The 26,325-nt window shown below is 35.9% G+C and overlaps 3 protein-coding genes across 5 annotated transcripts; 1 reads left to right on the top strand and 2 right to left on the bottom strand.

The window, feature by feature from the left end:
* Positions 1–1,943: 1,943 nt before the first annotated feature.
* On the bottom strand, positions 1,944–4,816 carry ptrh1 (peptidyl-tRNA hydrolase 1 homolog). Its single transcript, XM_039669045.2, has 5 exons — positions 4,400–4,816; positions 3,643–3,862; positions 2,825–2,924; positions 2,678–2,723; positions 1,944–2,587 (listed from the first exon to the last, which is right to left on the bottom strand). The coding sequence occupies exons 1-5, from the start codon at positions 4,586–4,588 to the stop codon at positions 2,327–2,329; spliced, it is 816 nt and encodes a 271-aa protein (XP_039524979.2). The 5' UTR covers positions 4,589–4,816; the 3' UTR covers positions 1,944–2,326.
* A 2,285-nt stretch (positions 4,817–7,101) lies between these two features.
* On the bottom strand, positions 7,102–7,911 carry nanos2 (nanos homolog 2). Its single transcript, XM_039669118.2, has one exon. The coding sequence runs from the start codon at positions 7,710–7,712 to the stop codon at positions 7,260–7,262; it is 453 nt and encodes a 150-aa protein (XP_039525052.2). The 5' UTR covers positions 7,713–7,911; the 3' UTR covers positions 7,102–7,259.
* A 7,640-nt stretch (positions 7,912–15,551) lies between these two features.
* Positions 15,552–25,790, top strand: inpp5e (inositol polyphosphate-5-phosphatase E). 3 transcript variants are annotated; one of them, XM_039669061.2, is made up of 12 exons: positions 15,552–15,646; positions 17,311–17,420; positions 17,547–18,398; positions 21,603–21,726; positions 21,810–21,907; positions 21,978–22,102; positions 24,038–24,157; positions 24,227–24,352; positions 24,444–24,605; positions 24,708–24,823; positions 24,912–25,048; positions 25,158–25,790. In XM_039669061.2, the coding sequence occupies exons 3-12, from the start codon at positions 17,602–17,604 to the stop codon at positions 25,291–25,293; spliced, it is 1,941 nt and encodes a 646-aa protein (XP_039524995.1). In that variant the 5' UTR covers positions 15,552–15,646; positions 17,311–17,420; positions 17,547–17,601; the 3' UTR covers positions 25,294–25,790. The 3 variants fall into 3 exon arrangements, with proteins under 3 accessions (XP_039524995.1, XP_039524997.1, XP_039524992.1); XM_039669063.2 differs by lacking the exon at positions 17,311–17,420 and having other exon boundaries at positions 15,556–15,646; positions 24,245–24,352; XM_039669058.2 differs by lacking the exon at positions 17,311–17,420 and having other exon boundaries at positions 15,556–15,646.
* The last annotated feature ends 535 nt before the right edge of the window (positions 25,791–26,325 follow it).

The raw sequence follows: 26,325 nt of genomic DNA, 5'->3' as shown, positions 1-26,325 counted from the left end.
CTGTAGTTTTATTGAGAATCAGGGCAACCCCCCCAGTGCATGACAGTAATCCAGTCTAGAGGACATAAATAGATAGCTTTTCTGCATTAGTATCAGATAACGTTCCGTAAACGTATAGACCTGGAAGTTTCTAAAATAACACCCATGTCTTTAATTAGAGGATGAAGTAAAAGTACATCCTTCTAGATGCAAATTGTATTCTAATAGGTTCTGTGTACAGGTTTTTTGTCTAATAAGTAATACCCCAGTCTTATCTGAACTTTGTAGAAGAAAATTACTGGTCATCCAATATTTTATATCTTTAACAAACTCTGTCAACTTGGATAATTTAGAGATTTCATCTGGTTGTGATGAAGTATAAAACTATAACAGTGTGGAAACTGATTCCATGTCTTCTAATAATATTACCAAGAGGCAGCATGCATTATTGAAAATAGCAGAGGGCCTATAACAGACCCTTGCAGCACTCTATAATTTGATCAATGACATAACTTAATTGTGACCTATAATCTGAAATATTCCTTTGAACACGCAGTTTATATTTATTAAGTAACACAGTTTCTGAATGTCAGAAATGTTTAAAGTTTGTTAACCTATGAACATAGTAAATATTTTTAAAAAGGAAAACACCACAATACAGTGAAATTAACACATTTAAAATCACCCAGTAACATGCAAGGACACTACCTTAACTGTCACCGTCCCGGTACCGGGACACCTAACTTTACTTCACATTTCTATTAAATCCTAATCTAATTATGACAAATTATATATCGTTGGAAATAAATAGATATTCTACCCCTGTTTTGTGTTAAAAAATATGTAGGAAGAGTAAGTGATGAATTTATGACAAGAGTGCACCTCAAAAAAATCTGCATCATAACAGGAGTTTTGACCTTTGTCACAAAAAGTCGATGCACTCACTTTTAATCATTGAAACTTCTGTTTTTATGCTAAAAGTTTATAAAAAAAAACATATAATCTAGTATTTTTCAATAAAAAAATTATTGTACAATATTATCCTCTAAAAATGATAATATTTATATTTATTATCCTCTAAAATATAAAATAATTTTTGTATCACCTTTTTTATTATATCGCATATTTTAGTAGTTATCATAAATTAGGTATCATTTGAAAGCTTATAAACTCAGAATTCATCGTGTGAAAACTGTTTTATAATTGAACGTTGCGTTACCATAGAAACGGTACTTGTTTTATCAGGCTCCTCCCCTTTTGGGCGTCATTATATTTCATAATTTATGATCAAAACCTTTTCTAATCTTGACAAAATTGATATTGTCAGAAAGGTCTGAGTCTAAAAGTTCCAACTTTTGTGACAGAATTGATATTTGGACAGAAATGTATTAATTTGTTAAGGCAGAATGTATACAACTAAATCCAATGGAATTCAATGGCACCCGGTGCCTATTTATGGTACTACGCCTAAACAAAATCTCATGGGAACTTCAATTTTTGTGATATCAACTTCAAATTTGGAACATAACTTGATAAGATTTATGGCTTTGATTTTATAGAAATTTTAGAGTAAAAAATATTTTGTAAAATATATATTTTATATAAAATAAAAAAATATATAGTACAGTATATTTGATTTACTGTAAATTTAAACTTCCATAACTTTTTCATACTTTCATTTTTTGAAGTGTTTTCAATTCAGCAATGTTCTGCTGAGTGTTTTCTTTAAAACAAGACTTTTATACCCAAGTTCTTTAAAACTTGGGTATAATAGTGCATTTTGACCCCCATTCTCAAAACAGCTAAGGGGTTAAGATTATCTTGACGTTGAAGTCGTGTCATCTGGGTTTCCAAACAGTTCTATCACATTAATGCCTATGAATACATTTAATTATCTGATAAACATGCTGATATATTTGAAATTCTGTTAACCTTTCAAAAACATATTGAATTCTTCTCAAAAACCTTTTGACATTTAATTTATTTTATTTTATTTAAAACAGCATAGGCATTTCTTTTCCAGTGCCCCGAATCTTCCGCAGTTCCCCCAGGAACCTATAGAGTTTGCAAACCACAATTTGGGAAATTCTGTTATAGAAACAACAAAAGAGCATGTAATGCAGGCTGCTGTATCCTAATAAGTCTACTGGACATTAAAATATGGCAGACACAGTGCATTCTAACAAAGCTGAACTCCTTCAGAACAGTGTAATCAAAATGACTATGTATTGATGTCAGTTTTGGTTTTGCCCTCCATGTCCTTAGCTTTGCTGGGGATTTAAACATGGCATCATAATCAGACTGAGCTCCTTCACATCAGAGAAACAGTTATCAAACATTGTCTAGGTCAGTTCTGTTTGTGCTCTTCTGTGGTGTCCTGAGGCGGTGAAAGCGCCCTTGCTTTATTCTTGCGTGATGCTCTCCTTCCCTCTGCTGGAGAAGTCTGGGGTTGCGAGTCTGTGAGAAATGTCAGCAGAACATCTACACTCTGCTTCATGACAGAGTCTAAAACATTTTGTTCCTCTTGTGAAAAACGTCCCAAAACGTAACGGTCGACAGGGGTTTTGCCTGACGGTCGTCCAATCCCAATGCGCAACCGTGGCATCACCTGTGGACACAATCAGCGTGTGTTATAATGAACTTATACAGGAAATCACTATAGCTAATGTTTTGCTCTATGAAATATTTGCTAACTTACATCAGTATGAAGACAGTCCACACATGATCTCACGCCATTGTGACCCCTGAGAGGAAGAGACGTGATCCAATGACCAATAAAGTCAATATTAGAGAGAAACTTAAACCAATGTTATCAAATCAAGTCTGATAAAAAGTTTTCACTCACCTTGCACTTCCGCCATGTTTAATGCCGAACTTCCCAAGCGGTTTGTCAAGCTCATCGTGAATCAAGAGAATATGTTCAGGTGGAATTGAAAATTTGCTGGCTGGAAAAAATTATAAAAATAAAAAAGAAATAAATTTAGATTTCCAAAGATGGAAACAGGGTTGGGCGATATGACCAAAATCTTATTTTGATAACGAAATACATCAAAATAAATATATAACTAAAAATAAGAGCAAAGATTTATTACACAAATTAAATTTAAATGAAGTAATTTTAAAGTTTAAATAAGTATACAAATACAATACAAATTAAGAATAGTATAGTTTTTTTCAAGTACAGTAGGTTGGTTTGAGAAATAGTAAAGACATTGAATAAAAAGGTAATATTATAGTACATTATTAATATTATAACAAATAAAATACTGCATATTCTTTACTGTATACTATGAATTGATTATAAACTGGTTATTATTATTAAAGATACAAATGTTATTCAGTCAAAAGCAGTGAATTATTTTCTCTTTGTCTTTTGTTGTTTGATTAACATTAATGACACAGGTATATTAGGCTGCAGTCACTTTAAGACCTCATGCTCAGATCTAATATAATGTGATAATCTGATTTTCACCCAACAGTTCACATGTATGTGAATAATCCACCCCATGGGTATTTTGACATAAAATGTGTGTTTATTTGACCATTGAAGCGCAATAAGCTGTAAAAGAGAACTGAATTTGGGATCGCACAATATATGTTGTCCCCCCAGCCCAAGATTGAAAAGTTAGTGGGTAAAGTAAGTGGATAATACAATCATCTCACCTGCTTTTGCCACACTCACACCATTGACGTTCATGAGCAACTTGGGTCGAAGAAGAACCAACTGGACGTCTTGAAGGTGTGTTACAAAAACCTCTCCTGAGACTTGACGGTCAGATCTCCAGCTGTCTGGCGTTCCAAAACGTTCTGCTAGCGTTGTAAGCACAGCCATACCAACACTATGTCGAGAGCCATTCATGCCAGGGTTTCCCAGCCCGACAACCTGAAACACAACAAAAAAAATACACAAAGTGATTCAGTCATAGGTTTATAAAGGTCCTGATCAAATTAGCGCTTAGGTTTTAATATTTAATAGACACCTCGGCTGTTATTAGTAGCCTATCTCATTAGTTTATTCCGATTTTGCTTGCCATATGCTCAGAATGGCCACTTTACAGCTTAATTTAATTTTCAAAATACGTTAAATGATTAAAACCTTACTTCTATCAACGAATTAAATACAAACTATAACCCTAATTGGGTAGAAGTAGATAGAAATTGATACTTGTCACTATTGGGATAGAGAATATTAGCAAAGAAAAAAATAACTAGTTTGTAACGAGTAACTTACTTGTAGCCAACTTATTAGTAACGTTACTGCAGTAAAACTAGTGTTGAAAAAGATTGTTTAAAAACTTTAAGAGGACTACTAAACAGTAAATACACATAGACACTGTTAACTTATCTATTTTTCGGTTAGTCATAACCTATAATAATTTTAATGCCAAATAAAAGACTTGTTCAAAAAACGTAACGTTACCATTTTCCTTCTGTTACAGTCAACTGCCGTGGTTTGACCATTTATCATCTTCGGTGATGGCAGCGCGCTCGTGCTCATCAACACTCGATTAATCAGCTTCGTTATCATCCGCATTATGAGAACCATTGGGAGGTTGAAAGCTTGAGTCACAGCCGTCCAGACTTTGCCTCGAACAGTGATGTTACTCATTATGAGTCATGGTAAGTTTAAAGTTTACCAAACTGGTCTCACAGTTTCGATGCGACTTTCATCAGACACATGTCGATTGCTGGTGAACGTTAACGGATATAATCGTGACTCCAAAACATAGAAACTACAGCTTATATAAAGCATAATTGGCAGGACATATGAATGATTAGAAGACGCTTTATTTGCGATTCATTCACGTGGATCAGAGGTCTTTACCGACATGGATCCACATGTTCTGCCCAGACAGAGCTGGTTCTGCCGTCCGTCAGCATGTATTGCAAGATTGCCAGATTTCAATTTTAAAATCCCCCTAACAAAGCAAATTATCAGAGCAAATTTGGGCGAAGTATAACAATTATTTCGGTCAATCCAAGAAAGACTTGAAATATATGTGAAACTGAAATGATGAAAGTGGGATAGCAGTCTGTGTTTTGAACAGGTTTGTAAATTAATGGGTAGGTCCCACATTATTATACGTATATTTGGCAACGCGAGTTTGTTTGTCTGACCCTTTACAGTCTGACCTCGGAGAGTTTTAGTCCTCACAACCCCACAGCGCCACCTATCGAGATGGTGGATGACAGTGCTCAGATAGTACCATTTGATGAGAAATGGATCAGAGACAGTCAGAGACACATTTAGCCTACAAATACTTTCAAAGTTTGGGAAAAAGAAAACGTAACCCCATACAGCAGCTACATTATCATAGTTGATAGAAAAGGCTTCTAAATTAACAGCATGATCAAAACTTTGCTGAAAAACCTACACACAAAAACATGCCCTTGGTCCTCTTGATAGTTTATACTTTTAGCAAGTAAATTGCCTCTTAGTATAATTAAAATATATATATGAACAGTTCAGATGCAAAATGCCATTTGAAATTTTCTTCTTTAATGATGATTTTTATCAAACTTGTATATTTAAGTTCAGTAATTTCACTTAAATAACAATTAATAGGTAATTATCATTGCCATTTAAGTGAAATCACTGAACTTAAATATACAAGCTTGATAAAAAATGATCATTTTAGAAGAAAATTTCAAATGGCACTTAGAGGCTTTTGCATCTGAACTCTTCATATATTGATCTATTTCAGGTTGTGGTGCACATCTTTGTGCTGTGAAGTATTTAATGTGTTTAATGATCTGTAAACATAACAATTGTTGTTGTTGTTTTTTTGAATAACATCTATTTTATTGGGAGATAGAATGACATGACAACTTATATTTCTATACATTTTATGCAAGTAGTCTCTGTTTGTTAAAAAAGCATATTGATACATACGTTTTCGAAATTTCATCTTATGGCACATGATTCAGAAAATCTTTATGGATGATCAAGAAAATGTAGGTCTACTCATTACATATTTATCAAAAGAAAGAAAGAAAGAAAGAAGGAAAGAAAGTGATATGAAGTTCATTCAGGTGTCAAATAGAATAGCCCTAGTTCATCACATTCATTTAAAATGTAAAAGAATATATTTGAACCTAACAATGCTACTTGGTTTGATATTGTGTTATAGGCTATAATGCAAAGACATTCATGGATTTTTACGTGCGGCCTGCATGCATCCATTTAGACTGTGTTTGCTATCTGCTATTCTAATGGCTTAGTCAGATCTCAAAAGGCAAGAAATAGAGAGTGTCCCTTATTTACACCATCCCTGCTGTAATTGGAAATGTAAGCACAAGCCTGGATGGATGTTCAGATCTGCCTTTTCCGTTAAATTAGCAGCAACACTTTATGACAATGTTTCATTTGTTGACTTTATAACTTACCTTCATTGGTTAACACTAACACTTAGGCCTATAAAAAATTACATGAGCCAGTACAATCATGAATCCATCTTCCAAACCACGTTTATGTAGCTATTTCAGGCCTAATGAGTCCCTACTCATGTTTTGTTTAAAATAATTCTTAACAATTATTGTAAATATAGGCTAAATGCCCGTGTTGATGTAACTGAGAAAAATGAGACTGATCAGAAGTAGACATTCTGAATAGACTGTTTATTTAGCATTAAGACAAGTGTTAACTATTCAGAGTGCAGTCATGTGCTGTTTTTATTTGCATTTATCATAGGCCTAATCAATAATCATTATCATGTTTTTTTTACATTCGGATTTATCATAATCAATAACCATTGTGTTGCTTTTTTTTTTACATTTTTAAAAGTAAAGCTATACTTGATAAATGTTTTGGTAACACTTTACAATAAGATTCATTAGTTAGCATTAGTTATGAATGAAGATTTTAATAAAGTATTAGTAAATGTTGAAATTAACATTAATAAAGATTAATAAATGCTCTAAGCTTGTGAAATTTACAGATGAAATCAGGAGCTTTATCATAACTGCCTTTAGCAACCTGCATCTAGGACACCACGATGTTTAAATCAGAATTAAAAATTAAAATTAATATTATCAGCCTATATTGTCTAACTAAATTCCGAACCATAACAACAATGGGGAATTAAATGCAAAGCAATAACAAGAATTACAACGGGGTTTAGATAAACTATAAAAATATCTTTATTTTTAAAAGCAACCATGGAACACATTTCAACTATTAATATGCAAACAACGTTTCTGAACATATTTTCAAAACATACAACATACAAAAGAGACTTTTAGCTTAACATGAACAAGAAAGTGTGAGAGAGTCCATCTGTTTACATCCTGCTCGTCTTCGAAGCGTTCCTCCGAGGGCAGTATTGGCGCGTGTGCGCCCAGTCCCCGGTGGCCGCGCAGAAAGGACACACATAACTCCGCAGGATCGGGCAGAGGATCCGTCCGTCACGGGTTTTCAGTCTATGGCTCATGTACACCTCCTCGGTCTCTCCGTTTTTTATGCAGAAGCCGCAGGTGTCCCGCCGGTGGTCCCGGCTGGAGGAGGAGAAAGTAGTGCTGGAGGCGCTGCTGGATGAGCCGGTCCTCGTGAATCGCTCCTCGGGGGTCACACACGCTGTCACGGCTTGCCTTTCCTCGCGATGCTCCTCCAGCAGCTGTGACAGAGTCTTGCGGAGATCCATGTAGTCCCGCCACATGAGGAAACATCCGTCAGCTGCGGGGAGAGTGCTCTCGCGATCGGTCAGAGAGGAGTGCTGCATCATGTCCAGTGTCATTCAGGTGTGTGTCACCCATAACCCCTGCTCAGTATTTATAGGGGAATTGTCTAAAGACTTCAGACAGGAATGTCTGGTCTGTCTGGGGCGTTGAACACCTGTCCCATTTTCGTGACCACTGGAAGGCTTGCTTGACCGAGGTCCTCACAAGGTCACTGGTTCAAGCTCGCGTTTTGGTTTATTGTGTTGTATCAATTAGCGGCACGTGCCAGACTGAGTGCACGCGCCTCTGTCTGCTTTCTGTAAACATTTAAACATTGTAACATTTTCAGGGCCGTGCATAGGATTTGTGGGATGCAGGTGCTGAAGTTAGAAAAAAAGGGTAACTCTTTACAATAATAGTACATGAATAATATTCTAATACCTGAATTAATAATTACTTTACTATGAACTAATGGTGAGTTAAGACATGTAGCCTTTATGAGGAAATTAGGACTATGACATGAGTCATATGAATTCCTGCATGAATATAGGCTACCATCTTAACTACATGTTAGTACATTGTTAATTAATGTATAGACCATTTTGAGGTTTAACTTTTTGATTCAGTTTTTTATGTTCTGTTGGTTGTATGTTATCCCAGCTTTTATGTAGGCTAGTGTTAAAAAACGGAAACAGGAAGTGCTTCCGGACCAGTTTTGTTTACATCTTGCAAAATGGGGTAGGGTAAAATAAATCAAACTTGCTCTAGAAAATGGACAAATTAAAATGGCCCAAAAGAAGAGCAAGAACTCTAACTAACATCCAACTGCATTTAAAGACAGCAAACCAATCCATAAAATAGCCATAAATAATCATCTGTGCTAACACTGATTTTAATTTTGAAAATTGCATCTGTTGATGAATATGTTATTGTAGGTATTTCACCCTTGATGGCAGCAGTGGAATCACTTAAAACAGAATGAGATTAAATTGTTTTTAATGATGAATGCATCATTGTGTGTTCAATGAGTAAGGTTAAATGTAAACATTGCAAGACATCTAGTGTCATTCACTGATGTTTGTGACAGTTGTTGGTGTCAAATTTATAAACAATTTTACACTGTGCCCTTTTAGTAGGCTACATCTTTCTTCTTATCTAGAACATGTTTGATTTAGTTTACCCTGAAATGTTAATGAATGCATTAATTAACAATCTAACGTTTAGTTAAGATGGTATATTCATGCAGGAATTCATATGACTCATGTCATCCAATAGGTTAGTTCCTCATTAGTACATGTCTTAACTCATCATTAGTTTATAGTAAAGTAATTATTAATTCAGGCATTAGTACATGATTATTCATTGTAAAGTGTTACCGAAAAAAGGTCTTCTCATAAAATTTTTTTTAAAAAAAAACACGGTTCCACTTAAATTTGATAGTCCATTTTAGACATTCTAACTTTAAGTAACTTTGCAACTATGTCAACTCTCATTAGAGTATTAGTAGACTAGAATGTCACTAGACTGTTATGGTTAGCTTTTAGGGTTAGTAGAAGGAGTTGAAAAGTAGTTGTAAAATAAGGCCTACTTACAGTCAGTATGTCTGTTGGGGGACCAACAACATAAAGTGTGAGCAAATATTAAGCAGATAGTCAACTATTACTCTAATGACAGTTAGTTGACATGTAGCTGCAAAGTTATAGTTAGTAAAGCGTCTAAAGAGGGCTATCAAAATAAAGTGTTGCCAAAAACACACACAAAAAAAATGTAGGTAGGCTTACATACTGTACACTTTTAACTTTCATATTATTTATTTAAATAAATAAACATGTTTTTGTTGGCATTACGCTGGAATTGAATAAGCACAATAAATATTGTGCATTACTGACAGAAATTACTATTTATTATTTATTTTATTTTAGGCTATATGCATTTACACTGCAATTGGCAGTAATAATGTTATGAAATTAGTGTTTTAAATGTAAAATTATGAATATAGAAATATGAAATATAAAAAAATGAAATTACACTTTACTGCATAATATTTTTTTATATGAAACTGAAACCTCCAATGTACAGCAGATACCCGATTAGCCTTCACAATCATCTTGATGTAAAACTAATCCAGTTAGGTTAGGGTAGGTTAGGGTCCCTCACATGGTTTGCTGCTTGACGTGCTGTGAGGGCTTGTGAGCATCAGTGATGCTGAGAGCTACACCACAGTACTTCACAACTACTGGTAGGGTCACCCGATAGTGGACAGGTCTCAGCTGAGGTGCCAGATGGAGACAAACCAGCTTCTGGGATAGGATTGGCCTGATTTTCTTGGCAGAATATCACAGTCTTTTGACTACGGCAACATACACCAGAATTACCTGTATGGAATAAACTTTAAACTGATTACAAATGTGGAAGCAACCGTTCGAACAGAATGATGAAACACAGAATGGTTTAATATCGGTAAAGGTGTACAAGGCTGCATTCCTTCTTCAGCATTCTTGTAACAGCATCTATCCAATCAAATTTGAGGGCCGGTAATTAAATCATATATTATTGCTTCTTAAATGCTTCTATCCTTGTGGTAAACATTCAAAATAAATCACTTCTGAAATTGTTTCTAAATTTAGGCATATGATCACGTAAATTGATTGGAGCATTGAAAATTATGTAAACAACAATATTACTATAACAGGTAAAGCAGTAATCTAAAATTCTTAAACCAGAGCTTGACAAATCAGACTGTGCTTTGTAACATAATTATTAACTGATTATTATGGATCAAAACTTGCATGTTAAACATAACTAGTGCTATCAGTCATCTATTTAATCACAAACTAAAATTTTATCCTTACATATTTAATCACAAACAATCACATAGTTAGAAAATGCTGAAATCTGAATTTGTATTTAATTATTTTCCTGTCAAAATGCATTTAGTCTCTTCTGAGTGATAGATCACAGAATATGTAACAATGATTAATTACTGTGCATAGACTCTAAAAAAAAGATGGAAGACGGCCCTTCGCTCTTTTCCATCAGAGAGAACTGAAGCCGCCAGTGTCCAAGGAGGTAATCCATCGACCGGAAGTTGAAGCCTTGCGAGAGCTGCCATCTTGTAGCAGAACTTCACTTGCATTAGCATTTCCATTGACTCCCATTCGTTTTGGCGTCACTTTGACAGCGAATAACTTTACATCTGAGGCATTTTCTTTAAATTTGTCCTCATTTGTCCATTATTTATTTCTAAAGAAACACAACAATGTATAAAATGCTCCATTACATTGTAGCTTATGTTATGGCCCTGTAGAAGCAGTTTTTTTTTGTAAAAGTAGGCTAATGATTGCGTCATAACCAAGCGACTCTCTGTCGCACAGTAGAGAGATTACCATATGGACAGGAGGAGAAGCTCGCGGGTAATTGGGAAACGTGGAGGCAAAATGACAAATTAATTAATCAGAATACCTAGCAAAAGTTTCTCCAGCTCGTGTCGTGAGCAGGAAGTAAAGCCGCGAAATCATTCTCGCTGAATCAAATGCAAGCACACGCCTCGCACTTTCATTAAGTGGCCTTTTTCTGCTTCGTTCCTCTCCAATGATGTCTGCTGATTGCAGAACCTTGTTAAAATAAGGTAATACAACTACTAACCACATAATCAACATTATTAAAGAAAGTCCGCTGGTGCTTCAGTGACTACCTCGCACAGAGAACCTGTCAATCACAGCTGTCAATCATGATGTCAGAGCACCGTTTTTATAGCATCACATAACTAACTAAACACAAACTTATTTTAGAAACGAACACTTGAAATTATATCAACGTGATAGATGTAATTTACATCAACGCGTAACTACAGTAAATGACAGAAACTATCTTTGGAAAAAAGATATGTGAAGTGTAATTGAATTGTTTAGTTGGTCTCACATTCTGTTGAATAACATGGGGAGGTGGGGTTTATGACCTATACTAGGACCGGTAACAGGAGGGCGATCGAGACGTTTTGGCCTCACTTTTGAGGGTTTGTGCGGCACGCTTGTTACTGTCACAGTGTCTGATTGTGTTTCTCTGCGTTGTCACTAGAGGTCCTTTTTCTCACGGTGTCTTCACATTTGACTTTTTTTTCCCAGCATTCTGTCTGTCATTCATCAGTTCATTGCACTCAGCTGTTTCCCATTACCTTGTTAGATCTGTGTGTATGTATACCATGGCTTTTTCTGTGTTAGTTGTTGAGTCCTTGTTATTTGTTAACAGCACTTCGGAGATCGGTTCCCATCTGTTGTTCTGTTCATATCTGTTTGTTCTTTTCCTATCTGTTTGTTTATTGTTTTGGACTGCTCTTAACTGGATTTTGACCTTTTGCCTGCCTGGAATTACACTCACGGATTACCCAATAAAACCGCCCTTGGACTGTCACCCTTTCGTGTGTGTGTAGTGACAGAAGGACTCGACCACTAATAGATCCAGCAGTATGGGTACGATCCGGTTGGCATGTGGATACCGCATAGTGAGATTTTCCCTTCGGGAGAGGATGAAGGATCCTCAATATCCTTATTTGCATATTTTTCAATGTGTGCTAGAGGGAATGAGGAGACCATAGCCGCCAGGCTCGTACATGAGACCGTAACTTCCTCAGAGATAGGTAAGTTCGATGCCACCCACACGCCATCATGGACGGAGGAGGAGGAGACACAGTCCGTCTACCCAGTCAGAGACTGTTCACATTCTGTCCGCCCAGCCAGAGACTGTTCACATCCGTCAGTCCAGCCAGAGACTGTTCATGTCCCGTGTGCCCAGCCAGAGACTGTTCACATCCATCAGTCCAGCCAGAGACTGTTCACGTCCCGAGTGCCCACTGCCCAGTCAAAGACTGTTCAGGTCCAGACAGAGACGGATCACGCCACGTCTGTCCGGTTGGAGACGGATTGGGAGATACCCATTCTCGTGACCTAAACTCACTACTTTAGATCTTGGTGTCCTCCTGAAGCTTGTGTTCTGCAACGGCGCCTTGTGGTGCCATCATCCCAAAGAGACACAAAACCACTTTCAATGGCCTTTATCTGGACTGTTTCCTTCTGGAATGACCGGCGCAACTCAACACATTTCCAGAAACTGCTAAAGATCCAGTTTTTTCATTAACACCTTTCATAAAAAAAATCTTGTATGCAAATTTACTGGTACAATTATAATACCAAATAATATCAAAGCAGGGCAACACTCTGAGAGTGGCAATTTCAGATTTTAAATATCTCTCATTTGTTGCTCTAAGGTATAGGCTAACCTGTATTGTGTGTTTAGTGCTGGGTAGATTATTTAAGTTGTAGTCCATTACTAAATACAATTTATACACAATACATAATATAAATTGTAGTTAGTAATGTAATCGATTACATTACACACTTTAGGTAATGTAATCAGACTACTTTTAGATTACTTTGACCCAACTTATAACATTTATTTGAATAATATAATCTTACCATATATTATTAAAAAATACAAAGAGAAAGAAAAAGTGTTTCACTTTTGTTATTAGCAACAACATGGAGTGCATTAGGGAGAGCGGGGCACAATCTAACGCTTTTTGACTCTCTCATTTTGGGTAAATCTACTTGGGGTTTAGAGTATGTAAACACACCTAGACACACCTAACCATGATTGTAAGCCTAAACCTGACCAAAACTGTGAACTGCCCCTCAAATCTGATTGGTTACTTGGGATATTGTTCCAGGATCAACAAAGATCTTAATCCAGGAACATGTTGCGCTTGGTGAAATAACTTTCACCATTTTATCATATGTTTTTAAAATATCAGAAAGAGTGGGATAGTAAACAGCTTGTTTTTAATCTGTGACAGGCATTTCTTGATATGTTTAATCAGCATCATCTGTGTCCTTTGTTTTGACAGTTGATAAAGGTGATTGCTGAAGTGACAGTATATGGTTCATCTCACAGTAGAAAGGAATCAAAGATCAAGCAGATTTTTGTGGGCTGTTACACCTCCCCAGTGGTTTCAAATAAAACACAAAGAGAACAGCGTACAAAAAATGGCAGACTAATTAGTTACAATCTTGCTTCGGGTATTTGTCTACAGTTAAGCTTTCATCCGGACTTCTTGCAAATTAAATGTATTAATTAAATACTAATGTGCATAATTTCATAAGCAACCTCTGTAAGTATATAGCAATACTTACTTGTGTTGGTGTTTTACAGTAGAAGTAAAGCAAAGGGTTAGGATTTTCCCCACTTTTTTCCAGGGATAAATTTCATGTTTCTGTATGAACATGTTTTATCTATCCAACTAATGATTTCTAGTATTTACATTTTCCCAAGAGCTGTAAAATATTTATCTTGTTCCGTTGAATGATAAGTCTGTCATTGTTTACTCATCATCTTGTTGTTCAAAACATATGACTTTCTTCTGCTGGACACAAATATAGGCTCATTTTAAGACTGTGCCCAAACATTTGGGGAACCTTCTGTGCATTCTTGTGTTTTGAAATCATTAACACTTTAATGAATGTTTCATTTGTTAACATAGTTAATGCATTAATCTTTAAATAACAATGAGAAATATACATTTTTACAGCATTCATTAACCTGTGTTTAAGTCAAATAATGAAAAAAGTCATGTTAATATTGTTTCACATGGCATGTTAACAGATTTTGATGCTAATAAATGCAAGATATATAGTTAATTGTACATGTGAATTAATGTAGCCTATAGTTAACTGTTGATTGTTAAGTGTTACCATGAAATCAAGGTAATTCTCTGACCTAAGATTTGATCACATGAAATTAAATGATTTTATTCACCCACTTATACAATCAGTAATATAAACCTTCCCAATTCTGTTGAATGGTAAGATAAGCATTTACGAAAACCATATTTCAGTACAGACAATAAGCTAAAACATAGGCTATTTCACAAACATATCAGCAGGTAACAAGATTATTTTCGTATAGATCTCATCAGGCCGAACAACTTTAAGCCAGGCCAATGGGAAGTCGGCTACTTTGGTCTGAATGTGAATGTTTTGCAAAACCAGCCACTACATTTTTACTCATTATTTTTTACAACAATCATATTTGTAAATTATCTACATGATCTAAATAAAATTCAGTATACAAATAAAATTCTAAATCAAAACTCTGTTATTACTGTAAATGTATATACACTCTAAAAAATGCTGGGTTGTTTTAACCCAACTTTGGGTCAAATATGGACTAACCCAGCCGTTGGGTTAAATTTTTACATTACATTTTTAACCCAACATTTCGGGTTTGTCCATATTTGACCCAAAATTGGGTTAAAACAACCTAGCATTTTTTAGAGTGTAGCATAAAGTAAAGCAACAGCAAGAATAGTTAACTCACTGGTAGTTTAATTACAACAATGAGCCTTCAGACTAAAAATTTGAAACCAAACACAAGAGGGGAGCAGATTATCATTCACTTAAGTGGAAAACATAATAAGGCATGGTTATTTTGCAGGCTACTTTGTAATTTATTGTCCATTTAATTGTTCATATTTGGGGGATAAAATGGGAAACAATTAGGAAAATAATAGGCTATTAATAATCCATTTATTTAAAAAAAAGGTATAGTCGTATCAGTGTAAAAACGGATCATTTACCGCTATAAAAGCAACGCATACACTCCTCTTTCACAGTAATCAGTAAGTATCGAATTTTCAGTGTTATTAGATAACGGTATGTAAAACTACATCTGGTTCTCATATTCCTGAATAAATAAGTCGATAGTTTTGTAAATTGGCCTAGCCTGGATGCCAGCCCGAACTCCGCCCACAACATTTATGAGTATGACGAAGTCAGGCTAAAATTGGCCACTTGTTGTTTGTGAAAATAATATCAACTGGATGGAATAATAAACGCACGATGGCGCTGTTCCATAAAACACTGTTGCAGACTGTCAGCAAACCCTTCTTGAGTAGTTGTTGGTTGCTTTGGTTGTTAAGGAAGTCCATTAAGTTTGCCTCTTCAGCGAACTGGAAGTAACGGTGAGCTATTTCATACTCAAAATGCGTCATTTTATTCCTCACACAAATGTATTTTAATATAGATTTGATTCCATTACATTATTCATATTTTGGAAAGATAAAACGCTAACGTCACATCGTTCTTCCAGATGTGTAAGTGACCATCGTGTGAGTTTTACATCGCCGTGAGGGACAGAGATATCAGTCAGCTGTAATCACTGATCATATTCGTTATTAATGTCTTTTAGTCTTATTTAAGTTTTAATTAAAAGTTAGACATCAATAATAAAATAATGATGTTGCTACTGACTGTTGTTGTTATTATTTGTAACGTTACCCTAACTATTTGTGTTTAGTTTACGTCCGTTTAAGTAACGTTAGATCTCTTTGCTAAATAAAACTTTTTGTAGATTATCAATGATTTAACGTTATGTGTATTATTCCTTTGGCGTTTTTCATACAGTCTTACGTAGGGCTGCAACAACTATTGTTTATGGATTGTGTAACATTTTTCCTTCCCTCCTCCCTGGTTCAACTAAAAACTTAAACATTAAACATGTACTGACCTCAAAAGTTTTCTCGAATATTCGGTACTATGAAGCTTCTTATCTTACTATAAAACGTTTTATCTTTCCAAAATTTACGAGAGAAAATTGCATTTTCATTTAAGACCCTTTTATCCAAATGGATGAGCATACGAATTTTGTCACTTAAATAATTCGCAATATATAATAACTCAAAAACATTATGTCCAGAGAGTATTGTTATACATTTTTTTTATTTTTAAATAAGAGCAAAATTATTTCGTTTATAAAAAAAAAAAAAAAAAAAAACCCTTTTTACTATCTGGGGACATTAATGTTCAACAATAATATTGCTCTGCCTGCATTGACATCATTATATGATAACTGAACTGAGCTGAACGATGACATCACGATTTTTTCCAGAGCGGCTAAATATATAAATTAACTACATTAATAACTTTTTTACAACAAAAAATAACCATAACTGAACTAAAGCTGGACTTGATGCTATATTCTTCTAGAAACAAACTTTGTTACATTTTCCTGTTATCACTGTTAAGCTGCTTTGAAACAATCTGTATTGTAAAAAGTGCTGATTTAAATTTGTTTTGCTGATTAAAAGGGATAGTTCACGCAAACATGAAAATTTGCTCTTGATTTGCTCATCCTCAGGCCATCTGAGATGTAGGTGACTTTTTTTTCTTTTTCATTAGAACAGTAAAGAAGATTTATAGCTGAAACTGTGGTCCTCTGTTATTCATATAATGGAAGTCAATGTGAGTCATCACTGTGAGATTCAAAAAAGCATATACAGACAAAACAAAATTAAAATCTGCGGCCCCTGACAATACATTGAGGTCATAATCAGTCCATGCCGATCTTGGGAATCTGTGAAAAGTCAATTGTCGCAATTGAGATTGAACGTGGTCTTAATAGCTATTTTATATAGGTTGCGGCATCCAGGATCAGCACAAGTACCATTTTGATGAACAAAATACAACACACTGATTTTCCATCTCTGTTGTAAACAATTATGGAATATTCATTATGAGGTTGCGCTCCAAATGATCGTTTCTCTTCTTAAGACCTCATGTATCATCAGGAGCCGCGGGTATTAATTTTGCTTTGTCTGCATGTTTTTTTGTTTTTTTTATCTCAAAGTGATGGCACCCATTAACTTGGGTGGGACCACAGTTTCAGCTATAAATCTTCTTAACTGTTCTACTGAAGAAGAAGGAAAAAAAGTCACCTAAATCTTGGATGACGTGAGGGTGAGTAAACTAACAGCAAATTTGCATTTTGGGTGAACTATCCCTTTAAAATGATTCATCACATATTGCTTATAATTGACAGAATAATAAGTTATCTATACAATAATTGTCTCATTTTCTCCACAGAATGAGTTGAGTACCATGGGACTTGTTTTCATCTAAAACCAAGTTTACCAATAGGATGAGTGAGCATGGAGACAGCATCGTCCCGTTTAACCCAGCAGAACTCGGGTCAGGAGAACCAGCTTGTAAAACAGATATTAATGTACTGCGTGTAGACCCGAGGAAAGAGAAGAGCAACAAGGAGGAGCTCAAAGACATCAAGAAGCCATATGATGGGACCAAACTGCTTCAGGATGAGCTTAACAAGGACGCCAAGCTTAGTCCATATCAGCCTCGACCTCCCTCTCTTCCGAAGCCCGTGGGATTGGGCATGGAGGGTAAAAACATCTCATTTGATGAGAAGCTGAGGGGGAGAAGATTGAGGAACAGCCAGGAGAGTCTCACAGACCCGGGTGAGACGGGCTCTTCCACCGATTCGCTTAAAGACGCCGCCTCGGTGAATGGCCGGGGCCTTGCATCCGGACGTCCGCTCGATCTCCCACCCATGGAGACACCACCGTTCATAAGTGCCGGGAGCTTCTCGGAGAATGACGAGTCCCCCCGTGAGGATTTTGATCTGAATAAAGAGCGAATGAAACCGTCCAGAATTATTCTGTCCCCACTGCAGCTCACCGGCACATATCCTCCTCTGGATAACAGCGCAGCCTCTGCGTCCTTAAGGACAACTAATCGGATTGACAGGGATTGTTTGGATTACAGTGTGGTGGGGAGAAGGGGGCGGTCAGAGAGGCTTCAGAGGAATCTGAGCGATAGCGGGCTGTTGGACACCATGGTGTTGGACAGTGCCTCCGTCCATTCCATGAAGTCCACCTATAGTGTTCTGAACCCCATCAGACCCCGGGACGTGAGGAACAGGTGAGAAGCTTGTGTTTTTTTCATTCGTTTCTTCTTTTCTACAGCCTGTTTGAAGTTATCGCTCAGCTGAGCATATCCTCCACTTCACGTGCTGAAGAATGTAAAGGAGATTAATGGATCAGGAAGATGCTTGTTCAGCACCTGTAACTGTCAAACTCCATCAGAGCGTTCATTCATGTTCTTCTTGACGGTAAAACGACTATACGAGGACAACGTGAAATACAATATCTAACTATTAGACAATTTATGTGTTGATTAAAGTGATGGTTCACCCTGAAATTAAAATCCATTGTCATTTAACTTACCCTTTTGTGATTTATTTCCATACAGTTAGATCATATTATCACCAGGGGCTCAAAAAGTTGGCCGTTATCAATAATTACTTTTATGTCATGGCTGATTATTGAAAGTGTATACTTGACTAAATGAATAAAAAATAATAACATAATAAAAATGTGCAATATGACAAATAGACATTTATTTAGAGATTTGTTAAAGATTACATTTAAAGTCTTAAGTTATGAATGTTATTAATTCTTAAAGGACAACTCCGGCGCAAAATGAACCTTTAGTCTAATTACACATTGTTACCTAGTCAACCGTTATCTGAGATTTGTCTTCATGATTGCCGAATGTAAATAGTTTTATCTCTAAAAACAGTTTAGCCTATAACGCTAGTATAATGCTAGTATATAGGGCATAGAGTAATGACAAAAAAAAATCGCTTGTTATTACCACTAAAAAGGCTCAAAATAGCCCCACACTAAAACGACAGCATAAAAAGAGTCCCTACATTCAAACCGAAGCATTGAGAACTTTGTCAGTGTCCATAGTTTAATAAGCTGTTTTTTTATACACACAGTAAATTTCGCGAATTCAGGAAGAAGCCATCTTGGAAAAATAGTCTCTACCAGTCGATCTACGAACGCCGATCCATTAAAGTGCGCTGGTGAGATGTGAATAAGGTGATAAGGTGAGCGCGAACAGTAGGCTATGTGTACATACTGAAGAGAAGAAAATGGTTTGTGTTTGTGTTTCTTCTGGAAACAACGGATCATATGAGATATGGGCTATATGCACGCATAAGTTCCGCATTTGACGCAAGGATGCTCGTCTATTTCCGGTTGTGTAGATTAAAGCGGAGGAAAACTGGAGAAAACGGGATTATGGCAGAGTCTTCAATATTTACTGTCCTCCCGTCTTTGAAACGAAATGTACATACGTTTAGATGTAATTTTATATACAGTTATGTTTATTTGATATCATTTTAAAAAGAAGCATAAACACAACGAGGGGTGTCTGTTTTATCTGTTTTTGTGACTAACGTTTCATTAGTATAGACATGGAGTATAAAATTCAATATAAATTCTTGCTATTGCATTGGACTCTACGATCGGCGGAAGTTATCGAGCATCCCTAATGCTTCACCGGAAATACCGCCGTGCATAGAGCCCATTGCACAGTTCAGCGCACTTGGATCGGCGTTCGTAGATCGACTGGTAGAGACTATTTTTCAAAGATGGCTTCTTCCTGTTTTCGCGAAATTTACTGTGTGTATAAAATATCTTCTTATTAAACTGTGTGGACACTGACAAAGTTCTCAACGCTTCGGTTTGAATGTAGGGACCCTTGTTATGCTGTCGTTTTGGTGTGGGGCTATTTTGAGCCTTGTTAGTGGTAATAACAAGCGATTTTTATTTGTCATTACTCTATGCCCTATATACTAGCGTTGAACTAGCGTTATAGGCTAAACTGTTTTTAGAGATAAAACTATTTACATTCGGCAATCATGAAAACAAATCTCAGATAACGGTTGACTAGGTAGCAATGTGTAATTAGACCAAAGGTTCATTTTGCGCCATCCAGTCCATATCGACTCCTGTATCCAATATTGGGCAGTACATACATTATCGAAAGCTGGCTTGTTGTAGTGTCTCAGTCATATATATATATATATGAAGAGTTCAGATGCAAAAGCCTCTAAATGCCATTTGAAATTTTCTTCTTTAATGATGATTTTTATCAAACTTGTATATTTAAGTTCAGTAATTTCACTTAAATAACAATTAATAGGTAATTATCATTGCCATTTAAGTGAAATCACTGAACTTAAATATACAAGCTTGATAAAAATTATCTTTCTAGAAGAAAATTTTAAATGGCACTTAGAGGCTTTTGCATCTGAACTCTTCATATATTCAGACAGAGATTTCTTTTACTAGTGGGTGCAGGACACTATAGTTAATTTATGTAAGTGAGGATAGAAAACTGTGACATATTATACAGACAAATCCTTCCTCATTAAATTGCCAATGCAATCTTTTTACACCAAAGACTGAACTTCAATTTAACATCTGATTCAACCTAATTCACTTGTGAGACAGTCTAATAGATGGATGGCCAAAACCAGTGACATATCAAATGATTTGATACTCTGAGTTCTTGTCATATTTTATTACCATTTTCTAAACTATAACTGTATAAATAGTTATATATATAGTTAAAGTATATAGTATTATGGTTAGTTATAGTTAAATAGTTAACTGTGTATATATATATATATATATACAGTATATATATATATATATATATATATATATATATATATATATATATATATATATATGAAGAGTTCAGATGCAAAAGCCTCTAAATGCCATTTGAAATTTTCTTCTTTAATGATAATTTTTATCAAACTTGTATATTTAAGTTCAGTAATTTCACTTAAATGGCAATGATAATTACCTATTAATTGTTATTTAAGTGAAATTACTGAACTTAAATATACAAGTTTGATAAAAATCATCATTAAAGAAGAAAATTTCAAATGGCATTTAGAGGCTTTTGCATCTGAACTCTTCATATATATATATATATATATATATATATATATATATATATATATATATATATGTATATGTGTTTTACTATCCTTGAGGGGTTTCATTCCCACAATGTAGGGTTTACCCAGACCATACACACAATCTACAGTTGTTCTTATGATACTTTTTTTTACCTAAAAAGTAAGTCCTGGTCACTGAATGGATCCATTGTGTGGAAAAGGGCAGCATGACCATTCAGAACATTTGGGTGAAGTCATCATAATTCTGGTAAAATGAATATATTATGCAACATATGCTAGAAGGATAATTTCTTAAAGCTTTGTTCTTGTTTTCCTGAAAATGTACCTGCATGTGGTTTTAGGAGCTTTCTGGAGGGCAGTGTTTTGGGTAGCGGTGCCTTGCTGGGAGCAGAAGAGCTAGACCGCTACTTCCCAGAGAGACGACTCGGTATCTACATCGCCACATGGAACATGCAGGGAGAGAAGGTGTGGAAAAATGTGTCATTGCTCGTGTTTTGCTAGTTGAAGTGCATAGGAGCTGTAGCCTAAGCTCTCACTCTTGGTCACAGGGGCTTCCATACAACCTAGATGATCTTCTGCTCCCAACCGACACAGACTTCGCACAGGACGTCTACGTTATAGGAGTTCAGGAAGGTTGTCCAGATAGGTAAGAATTTTTTATTTGTTTGTCTTTTCATGATGCTCAGCATGTTTACCCTCTTCATGTTTTTCCACAGGAGGGAGTGGGAGATCCGCTTGCAGGAAACTCTCGGGCCGTATTACGTGATGCTGTACGCAGCAGCCCATGGAGTTCTCTATCTCACTATATTTGTCAGGAGAGATCTCATATGGTTTTGTTCAGGTAAAGCTTTTTTTTTTTTTTTTTTCATTTTATATGATATAATGCAGTACCATTCAAAAGTTTAGGGTTTTTATGTCTCATTTTGTAAGAAATCTCTTATGGTCACCGTGGCATTTATTTGTTAAAAATACGGTAAAACAGTAATGTTGTGAAAATATTATTACAATTTAAAATAATTGTTTTCTCAATGGAAAGCTGAATTTTCAGCATCATAGTGTCACATGATCCTTCAGAAATCATTCTAATATCCTGATTTGGTGTTCAAGGAACATTTCATATTATTATGTTGACTTGTCAATGATATTATAAGAATAAGTTCAAAAGAATACAATAGCATTTCACTTTTGATCAATTAAATGTAGTGGTGTGCACGAACAGTTGAATATTCAATCTGTAATTATTTATTATTTGAATTTTGCTACATGCTTTGCTGGCCATGAGAAATCCTAAGTATGCAAACTAAAACTCACTGTTATAACTAAATGCTTTAAGTGGCGCTGTGGAGCATGTAAACAAGATTGTTCCAGTTTGGAATTACTTCAAGGTAGTGTAGGTCAGAATTTTATAAAAACTTTTTTCCAAATTTGTTTAAACTTTCTATATATATCAATGCATAATTAAAATCTAAGTACTCCGAAAAAAAGAGTATAAAGTATTATTTCCAACCAGGACGAAACAATGGATTGGCTTAGGCGACTGTCACTCTCTCGCAACTATGGCAACCACCCTTTTGCCACACAGGACCTGCCCACTTGCGCGTATCCAGATCGTACCTGTTCGCATGCCCTTGTTTGAGCTTGAAGATGCAAAACTCGACGCAGGTCCTCTTGTCTAAAAAGTGCTCCTTGCCCTGCACTTCGACGACCCTGTCCTTGGCCTCTACTTCCTCGGACCCTAGTTACACGACGCCCTCGACCACGGATCTGTCCTCGAGCTGACGATGCGGTATTTGCTTTCTTATACTGTCTATGGGTAACTGTCTCGGGAGTGTAGTCCTCATCAGAATCAACAATGCTTTCATCAAGCAAACTCTTACATGCAGTCAGAATACCATATATATGTTATGAATCTTACACGAAATTCATCTTCATCACAGTGTAAATGATGGCAATGGAAAAATGTGTATCATGCAAACTGTTTTTAGCTTTGCCTTATAGATAACTAGCTTGTTAGCGAATCAATAAATATATTGTAAACTTTACCAATATCAATATGCTAGCTTGATAGTGAGTAATAAAATACAACTTATTTGTTTATCTTCATAATGATAGTTAGATTTTTTTATTTACATGTTTCTGAAATGATGTCACTACATGCACTCCTTCCTCTCCTCTCCGCTCGTCTCAGGTAAATAATGCGTCTTCAGCTCAGCTGTCGGAGTCGCGCGTTCATGTGTTTTGGGGGCGTGGCTTTGGAAGGAGCCCAGAAGGGAGGGGGTGAAGTGAATGGAAATAATGAGCTCTCTTTAAAACAGTCGTGAGAGGTCTACAGACACTCGATTTTTATACTTTCTTTTTCAGAGTACTTCGATTTTAATCATCCATTGATGTATACAGAAAGTTTAAAGAAATTTGGAAAAAAAAGTTTTTTTAAAAAATTCGGACCTACACTACCTTTAAGTGATCTTACAAAATGGAATTACTTTGCATCAAATGAATCGACGTGTCATGTGTAAACATTGTCGGGAGAAACTGTTATCACAATATCACCATCACAATGAGAAATCACACAAAATCCAAACTTAATGAATAAAATAAAACTTAATGATCGTTTTTGATGAGCCCTAGTATTCAAATACAATATTTTTGAAAAATGTCCATCACTAATTTAACTTATCCTTACTGAATACAAGTATTCATTTCTTGTAAAAACGTACAGACCTCAAATGTTTGAATTATATAATATATAAAAGTGTGTCTTTTTCTGTCACTACAGAGGTGGAACATGCTACTGTCACAACCCGAATTATATCTCAGATTAAGACTAAAGGAGCTGTGGGTATCGGCTTCACTTTTTTTGGGACATCCTTCCTGTTCATTACATCCCATTTCACCTGTAAGTGGAATATTTTATGCAAACTTAACCCAAGGGCAAACAGCCCAGCAAGAAATAAACCCAACCCAGTCTTTGTGTTTGTTTCAGCTGGAGATTCTAAAGTATATGAGAGGATCTTAGACTATAACAAGATAATAGAAGCGCTGGCTCTTCCTAGAAATCTTCCTGATACCAACCCTTACCGCTCCACCACCTGTGAGTGTTACTGCTTTTGTCATGTTTAAAGGTTTTATTGTGTATTTCATTTTGATTAGTATTTATTATTATCATATTTTAATATTCTCAGGTGATGTCACAACCCGTTTTGATGAAGTCTTCTGGTTTGGAGATTTTAACTTCCGCCTCAATAAAGCCAGAGTAGAGGTGGAGGCCATTTTGAATCAGGGTGTAGGCGCAGATATGAGCCCGCTATTACAACATGACCAGCTGTTGAAAGAAATAAAGGAAGGCAAGTGCAGAAATTTCAGTCCCGTGTAATTTATGCAGGTATTATGTCCCCTTTAGGTTCTTTGACTGATTTAACTGGATGAATCTCTTTGTGCTTTTGCAGGTTCCATTTTTAAAGGGTTTCAGGAAGCATCTATTCACTTTCCTCCTACTTACAAGTATGACATTGGTTGTGACGTCTATGACACCACCACAAAGCAGAGAACACCCTCATATACCGTAAACTTCGTTTTGCTTATTATATGCGAATATGTCACTATATACACTATATTAGTATTGTAGTTGATTTTTCCTCTTGTGTTGACAGGATCGGATTCTTTATCGAAACAGACAAGTAGATGACATTAAAGTGATCAAGTATACGTCTTGCTCGTCCATTAAGACATCAGATCACCGGCCAGTCGTCGGCATGTTTCAGGTCAAACTTCGTCCTGGTAGAGACAAGTAAGCAGCACTTGCAATCATTTCTGATGATTGGCTGTTGTCTCCCTACAGAACAAGCCATGTGGTCTAGTCAACTCAAGCAACTAACTCCGTCTGTTATCCTCCCTAGCATTCCCTTGGGTGCTGGCCAGTTTGACAGGAGCCTGTACCTAGAAGGAATCCGTAGGAGAATCACACGGGAGCTGAAGAAGAGAGAGGCAGCCATGAAAAACCAGAATAACAGCACAGTTTGCACCATATCCTGATCTATCGATGTGCGAGAGCCATAGGTTGCTAAAACTGATCATTTCAAAAACCGAGCTACTGACTTGGAAAGCTGGACTTTCAGGACCAAAGGATAACTCGGTACTACAGATGTCACGTTACTGATGTGCACAGTCCAGGGACCAAAAGACTGCAGCTGGATGTTTAGTAGCTAGCGTTGGAACTGTAAAATATGACTTTTTAAATCTATAAATTATACTGACCAGAGTAAATTAAGTTAACTGTACTGTACATCCATTATTCCTAATTCGTTTTTTTGTATTGTTTCATATTCTGCTATTTAACTTGCAAGCCGTAAGAGTCTGTTTTATGTATGGTTTCAATTGATAGTGTTTCAAGGCCTTGTTGCTCAACTTCTAATCTTTAACTGATAATGTAAACACCTCATACCAGTACCGGGTAGCTGACCTCCTGGTTTCATTGGGTTCCGGGTCTCTCTTTTACACAGTTTCTTAACAATGTGCTAACAGTGGTACTGCTTTTAAAAAGGAAACTGTACTGTAGCAGCATTACCAGCAAAATGAGGGATTATTGGTGTTAGCAGCTGTTTATTTATTGATTGTCATCGATAGGTGAATGTGGTGCGTCATGTAGAGAAGTTGACCTTTGGTTAAAATGTGTGCAAAATCTAAGTGAGGAGGCACAGACTATACTTGAGTTTACTGCCTTAACTGTTAACTAACAACAAAATTCAGCTTACTTGATGTAAAATGCGACATAGGGAACGACCATAGTATTGGTATTGCTTGCGCATGGATCTCAGTGACTGATGTTATAATAAGTCATGCATTCACATCATGGATTTCAGTTCTATTTGTACTGAAAGTGCCTGCGATCTTGCTCGTGATTGCCTCAGTGAGTTCAAATACATTCTGCTGTTTAAAACCAAATAATAGCCTGTTACAAATATTTGTTTACAATGTAACAATACAAAAACTTGTTTTTGGTGTTATTTCTTACGATTTTGTTTCAAGCTCACATTTGGCAGCAAAAAAGTTATTAAAATTCAAACC

This window comes from Pimephales promelas, chromosome 4, assembly GCF_988280905.1.
Source record: "Pimephales promelas chromosome 4, fPimPro1.hap1.1, whole genome shotgun sequence".
NCBI lineage: Eukaryota > Metazoa > Chordata > Actinopteri > Cypriniformes > Leuciscidae > Pimephales > Pimephales promelas.
Note: the sequence above shows the minus strand (reverse complement) of the source record. Positions and strands in the feature narration are given on the sequence as shown.